The 18,171-nt window shown below is 43.4% G+C and overlaps 1 protein-coding gene across 1 annotated transcript; it reads right to left on the bottom strand.

Moving 5' to 3' along the window:
• Positions 1-403: 403 nt before the first annotated feature.
• On the bottom strand, positions 404-14,500 carry LOC105479057 (NBPF family member NBPF15). The gene is given in 15 exon segments (XM_071070001.1): positions 404-647; positions 1,278-1,329; positions 2,050-2,222; positions 2,823-2,874; positions 3,581-3,753; positions 4,360-4,411; positions 5,455-5,589; positions 5,592-5,617; positions 6,406-6,454; positions 7,720-7,931; positions 9,104-9,176; positions 10,237-10,274; positions 10,276-10,434; positions 11,172-11,301; positions 14,187-14,500. Coding segments are annotated over 15 exon segments (1,746 nt in total). The 5' UTR covers positions 14,365-14,500.
• Between the last annotated feature and the right edge of the window lie 3,671 nt (positions 14,501-18,171).

The following is an 18,171-nucleotide window of genomic DNA, read 5'->3' as shown; positions in this document are numbered from 1 at the left end:
TTAGGTTAATTAAAACCAGGGTAACACCTTTGCATGAGCTGTACACAAAGATGACACTGCCCTTGGGCAGGTGTAGAAGCTCAGAGACTTGCCTACAAAATGAAATCCCTGAGGAACTTTGTAGCTACCCAGAGATATGTGGGTATATCTTTCAAATTAGAATGTCTGACAGACCACTCCCGGCATGTGCTGCATAGTTATGTGAATGTGTCACACCTAACTTGGGTCCAATGTCTCCAGACTGAGCACAGGTTGCCACTGCATGGTCTGAGAATAGGAATAGGGCCATGCCCACTGATCCATCCTATGTCTGGGCTTCCAAATGGAACTAGAGTTTCATTCAAACCTACATGTGCCTATAGGTCCTGCCTGTGGCAACATCTCTCAGTTCAGTAAGGGCTGCTCAGTGCAGGAATATGACCCCTATCCGGAAGACCAGGTGGAGCCTTATCACCTTCACAGTAAGGAACCTACTGATCACGTAAAGAGCCAAGCCAACATGCTGTTCCTCCAATGAGTAAAAGGCACTTTTGTAGGGCTGGCATGAGTCAGGCAGTTCAAGATAACTGGAAGGAGTCGAATAACATCTATCCAGTGAGTACTACAAGACTTCAGGCTCTTCCCCTTCCAGCAGCTCCCTGCTGAGCCTGGAGAAGTAGGAAAAACTAAAGAGTCAGCCAGGGAAAATCAGACACCATAGAGCCCCAGGTAGATTTCATGAGTAGCATAAGGAAGTGGTTATAAAAAGAAAAGGATAGATCCATTAATGAGGTAACAAATTATTGGCTATATGTTGGGAGAGAACAGGGCCAAATGGAAAAGGATGAAAGAGAAAGACAGACAGTGAGAGAGGCAGAGAGAGAGAGAGAGAGAGAGAGAGAGAGAGAAAGAGAGCTCAGTGAATTGTCCAGGTGACACACTGATGAAGGAGTAACAGGACACTTTGAGTTAGTGCTCTAAGGACACACAGCATGCAGTGATCATGAAAAGAATGCACTCAATAATTTTCCATAAAATGTGCTCAAGTTTCCATGCAGTCACCATGAGAATACAGCTTTTGAAGTATGGTCAACCTACGGTAAGTTAGTAAATGATAAGGGGAGGAAGAAATGGAAACCTAAATATCTACTGCCATGAAAATCAACAGCAATGGTTAGGAATAATTCAGGCTTGGTTGAAAAGATGTAATCGATATTGTCAGCCTGCTCTGTTTTCCCTGAACCAGGAGTCTCCAGGTGTCAACACAGAATTAGCTGTTCACAATTGCTCAAAGTTACCTGGGGCATGGTGGGCTTTCGTCTTCTTCCTCTTCTTGGTCCTTTTTAATTCCTGCAATACATTTAGACAGGGACAAACAAAATAAGCCAATTCACCTACACCCATAACACTATATTGTCTAATCCCCACACAGGGACCTCAGGCTCCTCAGCATGAGAAGAGGACACTGTGAGAGACATACTTCAGGAGGCCTGAAAGCCGGTCATGATAGAGGTTCTTTGGTTTGCATCGCTGAACCAAGGGTGAAATGTCTGCTATTTCTATTCTGCTAGATTATTATCCCAGAATCATTTATCCCAAGTTTGTGGAAACAGTTATGCCTTACTTTTCCCATCAATTCAAAGCAAATGTCCCAGATTATTTCTAGAAGGAAAACTGCAGTATTCAGCCCTGTCTCATCAAATACCCAGCTTGTTAATGGTTGCAAGAATTTTAGATGCTGAAATTAGAATGAAGGAGGAAACCTACAAACCCTTGAGTCCAAATCACAGTTCTGTGAATTTTTTTACATCTGCCTGGGTCCAATGTGCTAAGAGTGGGCTCGGGTTGCCACAGACATGGCTGGAGACTAGGAGTAGAGCCATGCTCACTGGCCCATCCTATGTCTGGGCTTCCAACTGGAACTACAGTTTCCTTATAACCTACATACACCTATAGGTCCTCCCTGTGGCAGTGACATCTCTCAGCTCAGTAAGGGCCACTTGGAGCAGGAATATGACCCCTTCCGGAAGACCAGGTAGAGACCTATTACCTTCATAGTAAGGTACTCACTGTCCCCGCCAAGAACCAAGCCAACATGCTGTTTTTCCAATGAGTAAAAGGCACTTCTGTAGGGCTGGCATGAATCAGACAGTTCAAGATAACTGGTAGGAGTTGAATAACATCTATCCACTGAGTCATGCAAGACTTTAGGCTCTTGCACTTCCAACAGCTCCTTGCTGAGCCTGGAGAAGTAGGAAAAACTAAAAGGTAAGCCAGGGAAAATCAGAAACCACAGAGCCCCAACTAGATTTCATGGGGGCATAAGGAAGTGGTTAAAAAAGAAAAAGGATAGATCCATTAATGAGGTAACAAATTATTGCCTTTATGTTGGAATAGGCCATGGCTGGGTAGGAAAGGATGAAAGAGAAAGAGAGAGAGAGAGACTGAGAGAGAGAGAGAAAACGAGCTCAGTGAATTGACCAGTTGACACATGATGAGGGAGTAACAGGACACTCTGAGTTAGTGCCTGCATGACACACAGCGAACAGTGATCATGAAAAGAGTGGGCTCAACAATTTTGCATAAAATGTGCTCAAGTTTCCATTCAGTCACCATGAGAATACAGCTTTTGAGGTTCGGTCAACCTACTGTAAGTTAGTAAATGATAAGGGGAGGAAGACATGGAAACCAAAAGGTCTACTGCAATGAAAACCAACAGCAATGTCAGTAGGAGGAATTCAGGCTTGGTTGAAAAGATGAAATTGAACACACTCTGGTTTCCCTGGACCTGGCATCTCCAGGTGTCAACACAGAATTAAGCGTCCATAATTGCTCAAAGTTACCTGGGGCATGGTAGGTTTTGGTCTTCTTCCTTTTCTTGGTACTTTTCAATTTCTGCAATAAGTTCAGACACGGACAGACACATTAAGCCAATTCCCCTACACATGTAACAATCCACTGTCTATCCTCACACAGGGACCTCAGTCTTCTCACCATGAGAATAAGGCACTGTGAGAGCTATACTTCAGGAGGACTGAAGGCTGGTCATAATGGAGATTCCTTGGTTTTTGTCCCAGAAACTACAGGTAAAATGTCCCTATTCTGGTAGATTGCTATCCCAATATCATTTGTCCCAAGTTTGTACAAATGGTTACGCAGTATTTTTCCAATCAATTTAAAACAAATGCCCCCAAATGATTTCTAGGAGAAAAACTGTTTCATCAAAAACTCAGCTTTTTCATGATTGAAAAGATTTTAAACACTGAAATTAGAGTAAAGGAGGAAATCTACAAAATCTACAAAATTGAGTCAAAATCATAGTTGTGTGAATTTGTCACATCTGCCTGGGTCCAGTGTCTTGAGAGTAGGATCAGAGTGCCACAGGCATGGCCTGCGACTACGAAGACAGCCATGCTCACTGACCCATCCCATATTTGGGCTTCCAGGTGGAACTAGAGTTTCATTCAAACCTACATGTGCCTATAGGTCCTCCCTGTGGCAATGACATCTCTCAGCTCAGTAAGGGCCACTTGCAGCAGGAATATGACCCATATCCAGAAGACTCGGTGGATCCTTATCACCTTCATTGTAGGGTCCTCACTGTCCACCTCAAAAGCCAAGCCAACAAGCTGTTCCTCCAATGAGTAAAAGGCACTTCTGTAGGGCTGGTAGGAGTTCAGCAGTTCAAGATAACTGGAAGGAGTTGAATAACATCTATCCAGTGAGTACTGCAAGACTTCAGGCTCTTCCCCTTCCAGCAGCTCCCTGCTAAGCCTGGAGAAGTAGGAAAAACTGAAGAGTAAGCCAGGGAAAATCAGACACCGCAGAGCCCCAGGTAGATTTCATGAATAGCATAAGGAAGTGGTTACAAAAGAAAAAACATAGATCCATTAATGAGGTAACAAATTATTGCCTTTATGTAGGAATAGACCATGGCTGGGTAGTAAATGATGAAAGAGAAATACAGAGAGAGAGAGAAAGAGAGACAGACAGAGCTTAGTGAATTGTCCAGGTGACACACTGATGAGGGAGTTAAAGGACACTCTGAGTTAGTGCCCTCAGGACACACAGTGAACAGTGATCATGTAAACAGTGGGCTCAATAATTTTCCATAAAATGTGCTCAAGTTTCCCTGCAGTCACCATGAGAATACAGCTTTTGAGGTATGGTCAACATTCACTAGGTTAGTAAATGATAAGGGTAGGAAGAAACGGAAACCTAAACATTTACTGCAATGAAAAGCAACAGCAATATTAGTAGGAGTAATTCAGGCTTGGTTGACAAGGTGAAATCGTTATTTTCAGCATATTCTGTTTTCCCTGGACTTGGCGTCTCCAGGTGTCAACACCAAATTAACTGTCCACAATTTCTCAGACTCACCTGGGACATGTTGCCTCTCAATCCTCCTTTTTCACTTGATCACACTGATGTCCTGCAAATAAATTCAGATGGGGCCTCTTACATTAAGCAGTTCCTCCTTGCACACAGAAACAATCCTCTGTCCAATCCTAACACAGGGACATCAGTCTTCTCAGTGTGAGAACAGGAGACTTTGAGAGAAATATACCAGGAGGCCTGAGGTCAAGTCTTGAAAGAACTAACTTGGTTCCTTTCATGAGCCTTGGGCAAAATTCCCCTGTTTTGGAACGTTATCTTCCCAATGTGCTCTGTCCTAGGAGTGTGTACACAAATGAGCAATTTTTCCCCCCAATAGATTGTAGGCAAATAGTTCTAACACCTCGTAGGAGAGATACTTCAATATTAAGGTTTCTCTCATCAAATACCCAGGATTTGATACTTTACGAGATTGTGGACACTGAGATTTGATGAAGGGGTGCAATGTACCAGCTCTTGAGTCAAAATTAGTCTTGGTTCTACACAGAAGCATCAGCTATTATGGCTTTTGTGAGTGAAAAGTCGGCTGTTTATGTAGAAAACATACCAGCAAGAAGATGGACAGATGAGCTAAAACAAGCCAACTTAGAAGACACAGAAAATGGGGATGAATTCAGTGAAACCTGGGTCACATCTTCCACTAAGAGGTAGACAAGGGTGACACTGGCCTTGGGCAGGTAGAGAACCGCAAAGACATGCTTGGGGAACGAAACTCATAAGGAACTTTGTAGCTGGCAAGAGACATTTAATTCAGATGAGCTGATCTGACAGACAACTCCTGGGCATGTGCTGCAGAGCTTGGTGTGAGTTTGTCACACCTGCCTTGAGTTCAATGTCCTGACAGTTGGTCAAGGGTGCCATGGGCATGGCCTGAGACTAGGAAGAGAGCAAAGCCCACTGACCCACCCCATGCCTGTGCTTCAGACTCAACTCCAGAGTGATTGAAATCTACACTGATATATAGGTTCAGCCCACAGTGATGGCAACTCTCAGCCCAACCAGGGGCACAAGGCCCAAAGATTATGGGGTCCACCTGGGACACGAACTGGAGCTTTATCACCTTCACAATGGAGTACTCACTGCCTATGTCAAGAGCCAAGCCAACTTGCTGTTCCTCTAATGAGTGAAAGGTGTTCTTGTAAGACTGGTACGAGGCAGACATGTCAGGAGGAATTGAGAGAGTCAAATAACCTTCATCCCAGGACTCCTGGGGGCTTCCTCCTCTTCAGACTCCTGCAGATTCCTGATGAGCCAGGCAGGACAGAGATGACAGAAGATTAAACCAACAAAGATTAGACAACAAAGCCTTTCAGCTGATCCAATGGGAAACAGAATCGAGTGATCACAAAAAGCAAAGGCATTTTTCCTTCAAGAGAAAAAAAGCTATCCTTCTAAATGCAGGGTGGAAAGTGACTGTCTTGGGGAGAGATCGAAAATGTGCTGGTCATGCTCAGTGCATTTGCCACAGATGAGCCACTGCAGAGCACCCAGACTCTCCCTGTAAACTACCATCATGACTTGGCAGCACAGAGAACTGACACAGGACTTTAACTACTTTACATAAATTATGTTGAATTTTACATGCATCATTCAAGTGAACAGAGCTCTTGAGGCAGTGCAGACATACAGCCTGTGTATTAAGGGCCTCCTTTTTCCAATATTTTGATATATGTTTATTTTCTGAATTTCTTCTCTTGCATAGATACTAGCAAACATACTAACAACAAATGGGCAGAAAGCATATATGCATCTCTCCCTGGATTTAAACACGTGGGAGAGAACAGGCAACACCAGGAAATCCCTGTTTGGTTAGTTCACCTGGCTCATCTGATTGCAGGTTCCTGTCTTGAGAGGACTACAAAATTAAAACCAATACAAGTGCCATGAATAGCCCCCAACAGTGTTAATAAGGACAATTTGTAGCTGGGTGAATGGAAGAAATAGTTCTATTCATCACTTCCTTGTTTTCTCTGGATCTGCAGTCTCCAAGTGTCACTATTGAAGTAACAGCCCACAATTCCACAGTGTTACCTGGGAGACACTGGCCCTTCTTCCTCTTCCTTATGATCACTTTGATTTTCTGTAAATAAATTCAGAGAAGCAGGTCGCATTAAGCAAATCACACTTCACATATGACCAAATCAGTGTCCAGTCATAGCACAAGGAAATAAATATTCTCAGTGCAAGAATATGGAATCTGACAGGAATGTTCTAGGGTGCCCTAGATTAAGTCTGGTGTGAAGTAGATGAGCCTCCTTTCCAGACCCCCAGGCCAAAATCTCCCTCTATGGGTAGACCATAATGCCATATTCCCTGCCTGAGTCTATGCAAGTTAAACAAATTTTTTTCCCAAAAAAATCTCCAAAAATTGGTCAAGCTACTTTCTGAGAGTGTTGCTGCAATACTGACTTATCTCACCAGATAACATGGTCATTGAATGTTTAAAGGCATCTATATATGAGACTGGACTGATGGATGAATTCTAACAACTCTGTCTTAAAAAATAATCTGCGATTTGGAAGGCCAAGGTGGATGGATCACTTGAGGCCAGGAGTTCGAGACCAGCCTGGCCAACATGGTGAAACCTTGTCTCTACTAAAAATATAAAAATTAGCCAGGCATGGTAGTGTATACCTCTGGTCCCAGCTACTCAGGAGGCTGAGGCAGGAAAATTGCTTGAACCCAGGAGGCAGAGGTTGCAGTGAGCCAAGACTGTGCCACTGCACTCCCCAGCCTGGGTGACAGAGTGAGACTCTGTTTCAAAAAAAAAAAAAAAAAATCTGTGATGCTACAAAGAAACATTGGCCATTGATGGGGTGGAGAACTCAGGGCCCAGCCTATGGAGACATATCAGCAAGGTAAAGAATAAATGTTTCCATCCTGGTTTCAAGGTGACTGTGCAGCTAAGCAAGCTGACTTAAAGGAGATCAAGACTGAAGCTGAGAACAGTAAAACTGGGGGAACAATATCTCCAAATAAAAGGCAAGGCTGCCAGTTTCCTTAAAAAGGCATAAAAACTCCATGGACTTTGTTCAGGGACAGATGACATAATGACAGATGATGAGAGATATTGGATCCAAGCTAGAAGGCTTGATAGATACCTCCTGTATACCTCCTGGACAAAGGTGACTATGAGTTTGTCCCAATTGCCTGGGGTCCATGACACTGGGGACAGGGAGAGAGGGCTGAGGAGGAGAGGAAAACTCCCTAAACCACCTGATATCTGTGTTTAGTACCCCATCCTAATTTCTGATTCAAACCAATTTGTTTGTATAGAGCTCTTTTTCAGAGTTGATCTTCCTCAGCCTAGACAGAGGTATGAGGGGGAGAGAATATAGAGTCTACCTGGGAGAATGTGTAGAGCATCCTCCCATTCATTATGAGAGGATTCACTGTCTATAACCAGTGCAGAGTCAACTTTGTCTTCCTCAAATGTAGTTTTGGTGTTCCTGTGTGGCTGGTTGGAGTCAGAAGGGCCGTGGCTATTTGAACAAGTGACGGCACATTCCTCCAGTGAGTCCTCAGGGACTTCCTTTTCTTCAGCCTTCAGCACCTCCCTGATGAGCCAGTGGGGAGAGAGATGACAAAAGATTAAACACAGAGAGATTGGACCCTCAATTGGACCCAGGGAGTCCTAGCCAGTTTTGACAGAGGTATAAGAGAATTGTCCCAAAAAGCAAACGGGTGGCTTCCTGTAAGAGGGAACAGGCACTCCTCCTTTCTCTGCAAGAGATTGTGGATGCCATGGGAGCCAAAGAGGAAGGGAACAGCTGGTGTTCATTGCACTGGGAAGATAGGAGCTGAGGAGGACGGAGGCTCAGCTATCTCTGTGTGTGCAGACATGACACACACAGAGAAACATACGTGGAGAACCATAACAGCTGCTACACTGTGTGCCAAAGCTGGGTTGCATTTAAATACTGTGACCAAGGGAATACAGGCTCTTGAGCCACTGTAGGCTTCAGAAATGGTGTGCCTTCTGGGTCTTCTTAAAAAAATAATATGTGAAATGTACAATTTTTTTCTAGGTACTTCTCTTGATGTTTACAGTTTCTAGAAACTTCCTAAATAATTCCTCTGCTTTTTACCTCTTTACTATTTTTTTGAGACACATTCTCGCTCTGTCACCCAGGCTGGTGTGCAGTGGCATGATCTCGGCTCACTGCAACCTCTGCCTCCTGGATTCAAGCGGTTCTCCTGCCTCAGCCTCCCAGGTAGCTGGGACTACAGGTGCCCCCCACCACACCTGACTAATTTTTGTATTTTTAGTAGAGATGAGATTTTGCTATGTTGGCCAGGCTGGTCTCAAACTGCTGACCTCAGGTGATCCACCCACCTTGGCCTCCCAAAGTGCTGGGATTACAGGTGTGAGCCACCGTGCCTGGCCCACCTCTTTGCTATTTATCTTTCTTAACAAGAACCTGGAGACAATCATGTAGAAAGCAGCTTTGCATCTCCTCCTGGTTTTCATTACAGGAGAGAACAGTTCTCCTCTGTGAGTGCAGGAAGTCCCTAGGGCTGGTGACTTCATCCAGGGTCATGCTTACAAGGCCCATGAAGACAATGGACCAGGCCTATTTCCTTGTTGGGTGAGCACATGAAATCAGTGCACTCTGCAGCTTTCTTTATCCTGCATCTGGAATCTGTGACTACCTTCAACTCCTTCATATTCTAAGACCTTTTCCATGGTTTATCCACCCACTACCCGCTCCTGATTGTTCAGTGTAACCTGGGGACAGGTGATGCTTGTACTTTATGAATCTCCTCATCTTTATCATTTTCACTATCACCTTCATCATTCTCTGCAAACAAATACAGAAGTTTCCATTTAGATATTCCTCACTTCACACACTGCAAGCACAGTGAGCCCTATGTGCACAGAGACATGAACATCTATGCATGGGTCAGTGTTGGACTGAAAGCTCTCATGTTTTATCTTTAATAAAATGCCCTGGCATGGTTTCCTGATCCATCAGGCAATGCATTTCTGATCTGGAGGGCCACCATCAAGATATGGCCAAATATTGAAAAGACCTTTTGGTCCCCATATCACTGGAGGCTTGTCCAGCATCTTTCTGGACTTTGGCAGCTGTCTCCCCCATCCCGCCACAGATCTGATTCCCAGGCACGGGCTTGGTGTCCTGTCACAGCTCTCATATTTAGAATCTATTTCTTTCTCTTAGGGGAGGACAAACAACCTTATCCCACCTTTCTTCATGCATTGGGAGACTTCACAAGCCCTCCAAGTTGGCTTCTGCTGTGTTATTCAGGGACATTCTCTCCATGGGGAGTGCTCCAGTCTGAAGCCCTTCCTACCACCAAATGCCCCCACATCAAGTGCCTTCTCCAACACCACACGGCGAGGGGCTTCATCTCATTTTGAAAGGTAATCATAAGTGTTCCCATATTTGAATGCTGTATCTACCATTGAAGAGACAATTTGACCTCTTTTCAGGTTTAGACAAAAAAATCCAGAAAGGATAAATCAATCACTCACCCATGGTTACTAAGGACATTGCTGAAGATACAGCCTGGGAACCTTCATTCTTAGTCCTGGACTCTTTTTACTCTAACAACTTGCCTTCTGTCATAGCCTCCTTCCTGTCCTTTAAAACTGAATGGATATGGCCTCTTGCTCCAAAGACATGACTGTCAAGGAGGAGGAGACATTTGCAATACTGTGACCTCTAACCCCATGGACTTCTTACCTCTGTTTCTATCCAGGAAGTCCTGGTCATGTCATGGCCATATATGTTTAGTGGAAAGAAACACCACCAATATAACTGTCATTGTGAAGGTAGGGAGGTGTAGAGTCTCTCATAAGCCTGGGCTTTGTGTCATCAGGGCCTGTGGTCACCTTACCTGGGCTGAGCTTGTGGACAAGGTGCTCTGCCAGCCTGCTCTCAGAGGTCCTGCCCCTGGGAGTTGTCAGAATCATCAGGAGTGAGGAGGACCTTGAGATGCTGATTCAGTGAGAGGAAGGCATGTCTCCCTTCCTGTAACATGTCCTGTAACTGGGCCAGCTCTCAGGTCTGAGAGTGAACAGAGACTTTATATTGCCTAAGGTGGAATAGTAGAGAAAATTTAATAGTGGAAAGGGATGAGTGATCCGTTCTAATATTGCAACAAAGGAGCCCTCCATGCAGAAAGTCAGTACATGTTAAGGGAAATGCCTGTGGCAAAGGAAAGAAAAATATATTTTTTAAATTAAAAACAGGTCTTCCCCTCTGCAATAGAGAGAGAGAGCTCCAGGAAGATTTTTCAGCATTCCATTCATCTTTTTCTTCTGTAACCAAATGAGTTCCAAAAGGATTTTCCTTCGATTTCTCATTTTGGTTGTGGACATTTTCATGTTAAAATACACATAGTGCATTATTCAGTGACTAGACACAAAGCCGTGCACAGAAATGTGGCCAGGTACAACTGGAAAGATGAGAAAAGAAAAGAATGACAGGGTCGAGAAGGCAATATTGATTGAACAAATGAGAAGCCCAAGTCAGTCAGGAGGTGATTCTGACTAAGAGTAAATGCGGTGGTGATCGCACAGCATTTTGAGTATACTAACTGCTGCTGGGTAGTTCCTTTGGTTACTTTTGTGTTATGCAAATTTCACCTCAACAATTACTTGTTTGAAAAAGAGAAAACGAGGCAACCCATAACTTACTATTATTTTCTCTGTTTTATAAATATTTGTGTGACATGTGCCTGCCGTGGCAATTCCTGCCCTTCCCCTGGCCCAGCTTAGCTTTTATTTCTCCCCGCTGAGCTGCTATACAGAGATTCACACACCTGCCCACCTGCCTGCCCCCACGGGGCCCCCTCAGCTGAGCTCCTCCGCTTGCCTGAGCTCCTCTGCCAGCTTCTCCTCCTTGAACTTTAGTTCATCCCTCAGCATAGATTTTATCAGGTCTTTGCACTCTTCATATTCTAAGACAGACACGCCTGCCTCAGTGGAAGGCTGGACATGCTGCTGTGGTCACTGCCTACAGGGCAGGAGCCAGGTCCATGCCAAGGACAAAACTGTCCCTAGTTCCAGGCTGTAGTTAGGGATGTCCACATCTTTACTCTTCAGCCTCCCGACTTTCTGGCATCTGATACTCCCCACTTAGATACAGGAAAAAAGAAGCTCGGGGCACATCAAGCAACTCAACAAGATGAGTCACCTGGAAGGAGGCAGGGTCAGAATTCACGGCCCCTGAGGTCTGACTCTGAATCATGGGATACTTTCCCAAGGCTTGCAGCCTCTCCTGCACTGGGGAATGAAGTGGTGATTTTCTGTACAGCTAGGAAGGCTTCTAGGGCTGTGAGACTGCGAAAGGAAAATATCCTGGGCCCCCAAAATCACTAAGGAAAACTCAAGCTGGGAACTGCTTAAGGCAAACCTGCCTCCCATTCTATTCAGTCACTCCTCTGCTCACTGAGATAGATACATATCTGATTTGCCCCCTTTGGAAAGGCTAATCACATACTCAAAATAATGTAACCATTTGTGTGTCACCTATCTGTGACCGGGAAGCTCCCTTCCCTGGTAGCTCCCTCTCCACTTTGAGTTTTCCTGCCTTTGCTTCAAGTTTTCCTGTCTTTCCAGACAGAACCAATTTACCTCTTACATATATTGATTGATGTCTCACGTCTCCCAATGTATGAAACTAAGCTATGCCCCGACCACCTTGGGCACATGTCGTCAGGTCTTCCTGAGGCTGTTCTGGCGCATCCTCAACCTCGGCAAAATAAACCTTCCAAATTAACTGAGACCTGTCTCAGATTTGTTGGGTTCACATTTTGGTAACCACTACTGGGGGATTCTGAGTGGAGATGCCCCTGACCTTTGACAAATGTGTCAGTGCTTGGTACCAGCATGAACTAACTTTATGGCTCAAGCCAATAGGACAATTTGCTGAGGTCTGAGAGCACCCCCTCCAGAGAATCCTCGATATACCCAAATTTGGTCGAGATCTTAAATTTATTTTACTGTACAACTCTTCTTTTTCTGGAGTTTCGCTTGCTGTCAACAGGAAGGCAAGTTTTCCTGCTTCCATGACAATGGAATGCAGGTAACTGCTTTATGAAGTTCGAGCTTGCTTCTTCCAACAGGGAAGTTGAGTTGTTTTTCCTGCTTCTAGGATGGTGGAGAGCAGTCTACAGCCTGAGACCAATCACTATCACTAGGTAAGAAATTGGTTTGGGATTGTATCTTGCAATTTCCTTTTAAACGACTAAAATAAGCATTTAACCAGCTGGTGTTAATTTCTGCTTACACTTAGAGTGCTCAGAAATCATATAATTTGGGTCTTCCTGCCTTTGCTTCAAGTTGTCCCGCCTTTCCAGACTGAACAAATGTACTTCTTACATACATTAATTGACGTCTCGTGACAACGTTGGGCACCGTCAGGTCTTCCTGAGGCTGTGTCCCGGGTGCATCCTCAACCTTGGCAAAATAAACTTTCTAAATTAACTGAGACCTGTCTCAGATTTTCTGTGTTCACAGGACTGATTTTTTTTTTTTAAACTGGGAATTTTAAGCACCAACATGTTCAAGATTTAAAAAATCATATCTGGATATAATTGCATAAAATATGAGACATAAGACCATAAGGCCATGAAGGAAGCATGCCCAAATACTAATCAAATTTCTGTTAAGTTAGAAACAGTAGAATGAAGAACTAATAGTGTTTACTCTGTGCCAGCAACTGTTCCAGGAGGTTTGCAAGCAATAGGTTGTGTAATTCATTGCAGCAATTTACCTAGGTAGGTATTATTATAACACCCATGAACAGATGAGGAAACTGAGGCACAGAGAAGACGAGCAACTTGGATGGAGCCCAGGAAACTGGCCCAAGGTTCCTGCTTTACACACTGCTACCTCCACAAAGTCTTGGGGGCTCTCTTTTTTCCTCTTTAGAAATAAGAGCCTGGGCCAGGTGCCGTGGCTCACGCCTGTAATCCAAGCACTTTGGGAGGCCGAGGCAGGTGGATCACCTGAGGTCAGAAGTTCGAGAGCAGCTTGACCAACATGGAGAAACCCCATCTCTACTAAAAATTCAAAAATTAACTGCGTATGATAGCGCATGCCTGTAATTTCAGCTGCTTTGGAGGCTGAGGCAGGAGAATTGCTTGAACCCAGGAGGCGGAGGTTGTGGTGAGTCGAGATTGGGCCATTGCAGTCCAGCCTGGGCAACAAAAACAAAACTCCATCTCAAAAAAAGAAAAAGAGAGAAATAACAGCCTGTGGCCCAGAAAGCAGGACTTTCCTCTCACCAGGGTACTCCCTGCTCTTGATGCTGTCACTTATGGATACCACAATTTCTATTAGGTGCAGACTCCTCTTTAAGCTACTTGGAGTTGGTACTGTGTGCTATCACCACGTTTCCACCAGGGTTCTCAGCATGGAACTTTGCCTATCAGGCCTCAACAGCCTGAATTGAATGGAAATTCATTAGTGCCAGATATGTAAAGCCACAGATTAGATGCTATTTGTCTGCAGGATCTTATATGGTACAGAAAGAATTCTCATAAACACAATTTAGCCTCTTGCTGAGAAAAACAGGTGGTTCTGTTCCTATGTCAGACACCAATAACTGGTATTTTAACTCTAGTTCCACCCCATGCCAAATTACAAACATGGAAAAGCTGCTGAATACTTTGTGCCTCTGTTTTCCATCTTTAAGAAAATGATGTTAAAATACCCTCTTCTTTTTTTCTAGAAGCATGGAAAGGATAAAATTAATTTTGATTAAGAGAGCATTTCACCTCTCAGGGAGAAGATGGGTAATCATTCATCATTTTTGATACAGTGAACCTATAGAACTTAGTGTACTTCTTCAGCTGGTTGCCCAGGGAGTAGCCAGTAGTTTGAGGTATAAGAAATTTCTCTTTGAGGTCTCAGAACTGCTGTTTGCTCTCTGCCAGCTGTAAGCGCAATTCTTGGTTGATTTCTAGGATGTTCATCTCTGCCCTTTCACTCGACAAGAGGCTGGCAGATACAGTCATGCTGACATTTGTGCCAGAAGAGATAGAGCCAGGGACTAGGGAGAAGAAACTCAAACACAAAATGGGTTGAAAACTGGTGAAATCAAATAGGTTTGATCAGGACTGAGGGATGACAATAACTGGAATTGTTATCTTACCGCTGAGAAAACCTTGATCACTCCCCACAGCAGTTTAGAGTCCTTAACCACAAAAACAGGGCCTGAGATGCCAGACATTTGAGCCAAGGCACTGCCTATAGCTCAGACTCTGACAAGAGTGAGGCAGATAGTGGCCAGTGTGCCAGGTAATGGCCTGCAGCTGCAATAACAGAATTAGAAGGAGGGAATGTCATGGAATCTTAGGAGCCCTGCATTACAGTTGCCCAGGCTTTGCTGAAACACAAGGCCCCTTGGTCTTACCTGAGGGTCACCATTGAGGGGGACCATTTGTTCAGCAGTCATTCTCAGTATTTGTGTACTTTTGTGACAACGCCACAGACCCATCTCTTTCCCAATACATCTAAGCATATTCCTCATTGTTCGTTTCTTGTGTGTACCAGTCAGAAACAGTTTCCCAATGGGTTATATTTTCTTAATAGTAGTCATGAAGTCACCACACCTTCTCTTTCAATTAAAACAGATCTGAAGGCTTTTCCACAAGTGAAAGATATCAAACTGTTAGACTGCCGTGATATTCTCACGGTCTTCTGCAGTTTTTTTCTGTATCCACTAAAAAGTGAATGAATAATTCATTTTTAAAAAATGTTTTCTTTCCTGTCTCAGTATTCTTTTTGCTGCATCTCATCGTCAGGTTGATTTCTATTCTCTTACTGGATTGGAATTTTGGCTTTCCATTGCACTTAAGACAAGTTTGACATCATTATCTTCAAAGTTTTTCTTCCATGCGTGGGTTGATTTGTTTTCTAATGTCAGTGAACACTACATTTTATACTTGTCACTTATCGATGTCATTCTAGTCCCACAAGAGCTCTTGTCAAGGTATCAAGTAATCCAAATTATTTATATATGTATCTCCTGAAAACATGTGTGACCATCTATCTTGGGAAGTTTTGTAAACCTGATGCTATTTTGTTGTTTTCATTCAGTTTTCCCGTGTAATGAACAGAACAGGGTTGTGAGCAGTTCTTATGGAACATCGTTTGACATATATATATTTTCTGAGTTTGTCTAACACCATTGAAGTGTGGTTGCATTCCACTAACAGAACATGGCAAGATCAAAGGGGCAAGACATGGTCAGGGTTGGTTGGTGGTCCTCAGTGTTTCTGTGCAGTAGAAGGTGAGTTTGAGGTGAGAGGAACGAGTAGGAGAGAGTGATCCCCTGAACCACCTACTCACTTTCTCAGCTTTTATCCCCACCTAGGTTTTGTGAGCCTGGGACTGGGGAGATAGTCCCATAGCCCAGGTCTCTTTAGTTTGGCTGCTGGACTTGAGTGATTTGAGGGTGCAATGAGTGTGACCCTGGGCTACTCAGCATTCATTTGGAAGCGAAGCACAGAGGACTGGCTCAATCTCATTTGAAAGCATACCTCTCAGCAGTCCCCACCATCCTGCAACTATGCTGTGTAAGGACATTGCTTTGAAATGTCTCAATGTAAATAAATTTATTTTCTGGTGTCTATGAGACCTGACATTATATGGCAGGAAAAAAAATTTGTAAAATTTCTTTATTTTAAAAATGGTGAAGGTCGGGTGCGATGGCTTACGCCTGTAATTCCAGCACTTTGGGAGGCCAAGGCAGGTGGATCACCTGAGGTCAGGAGTTCAAGACCAGCCTGACCAACACGGAGAAACCCCATATCTACTAAAAAAAAAAAATATATATATATATATATATATATATATATATATATATATATATACAAAATTAGCCAGGCATGGTGGTACATGCCTGTAATCCCAGCTACTCGGGAGGATGAGGCAGGAGAATTGCTTGAATCCAGGAGGAGGTGGTTGCAGTGAGCTGAGATTGCACCACTGCACTTCAGCCTGGCAACAAGATGTGTTCTTACTTCCCTGAAGTTAGCAGTGATGTCTTAGGACAGGAAGGAATGCTTTCCATTTTTAGAAGGTCTTTTCTTCGTGTCTCAATGCCTGTGGACAACTGTCCTGAACGTGAAAGAAATTGCTAAATTTCTGATCTCGTGTTAAAAAAAAAAATTGTGAAACTGCAGGTCACAAAGTTACATGACTTACTTGAGGTCACACAGGGATGAGTTCTGAGCACTGCCAATAAAAGCAATCACAATAATTATTCAATAATTATTCATAGAATTCTTATAATTCAGCAATATTTATATAATTATTCAGTAATTATTCATTGACCAATTCGTACCAGACATTTTGCTTAAAACTGTGCACATATATGGGCATTGTATTTTCATCATAATCCTTAAGGTAATGCTGTTATTCGTAAAAAACAGATAAGAGACCTGAAGAAGAGGGAAAACAAATTATTTATTTGACCATATTTCCATTTTTTTTGTTGTTTCTGTGATTCTGAAAGAATGAACAGAATGAGTCAAGGGAAGAACATTCATTCCTGTGTCATTTTCCAGGACAGAGGTGTGACCTCCTAGAGTATTGGGACCAAAATTCAGAAGTGTCTGAAGCGTGAGACTTGGGTCTTCCCTTGACTGTGTTTAATTTACTCTTCTGTTGAACACCTATGAGTCTTACTAAGATTTTTGCCTTTTTATAACCACAACATATGTTTTATGAAGAGGATTTTACTATTGGTTCTATTTAGAAAGAATACATATAAGCTATTGTTTAAGTTTTATGCACTTCATATTTTTCTGATTTCTGTTTTGAGATTAAATTCTCATGTAAAAAGAAAAATAACTGTTATTACTTTTAAAGAACAAATTACTTATTGGTTTGAGTTTTTGAAGATGAAGCACAAACTCCTGATTTTATCTTTGTTTACCCCCATCGGCGCCACCCATTGTCTCTCAGAATGACCCGGCCTTGCTCCTGCACTTACCCGTGCAGTGTTGAACCATCTCCATGCAATGTCCAATTCACTCAGTGATTTGGGCTCCTCTCAAGGCTCCCTGAAATGGGTACAGGTCTCAGGATGTCGGACACATTTTAGGTGCAAAAGCAACCCATGCTGTAGAGTGGACAGCTGTGTTCTTACTTCCCTGAAGTTAGCAGTGATGTCTTAGGACAGGAAGGAATGCTTTCCATTTTTAGAAATGCCTCTGGACAACTCTCCTGAACATGAAAGAAACTGCTAAATTTCTGATCTCAGGTTAGATAGCTAGAATAGATTTATAAGACCTCCTTACTTTCCCATGTCTGCTGAAGTGTGATTTCTTAGCAGTATGATTCCTTTTCTTATAAGCTGAGCAGCTTAGGAAAGATGTGCCATGTTGCTGTGCAAAAAGAGGTAAACTTAATTTCTACTCAAAGCATGCTTGAATTTGAAACTAGGGCTTCCACTCTTCCAAAGTTGGACTGTCACTGCCTCAGGCATGTGTCCCGAAGGGCTTCTGTCTCTGCTTTACTCAGGATAAAGTTTAAATAGAGCCCAGCAAGCCAGGTGTCCTTTACTTCTAGGTTCCCCCAACAGTTTCTCCTCTGCTTTAGGGACTGCATTGAAAATATTCTTGTTCTGCTGTTGTGTTTTTGGCTTTGGAATGATGTGATGCAGCTCAATGGGTCCTACCCCCAAGTTGACCAGAGTAAGAAACACCTGGGAAAGTCAGTGCAAATACAAGTTCATTGTCCTTCTGGCACGAATTTTGATTCTGTGGGCTCAGGTGGAGCCTGGAATGTGTTTAACATGACTCAGATGTGCAGTC

Source organism: Macaca nemestrina, chromosome 1 (assembly GCF_043159975.1).
Source record: "Macaca nemestrina isolate mMacNem1 chromosome 1, mMacNem.hap1, whole genome shotgun sequence".
Lineage (NCBI taxonomy): Eukaryota > Metazoa > Chordata > Mammalia > Primates > Cercopithecidae > Macaca > Macaca nemestrina.
The sequence above is the reverse complement of the archived record's forward strand: the minus strand, read 5'-3'. Positions and strand labels throughout refer to the sequence as shown.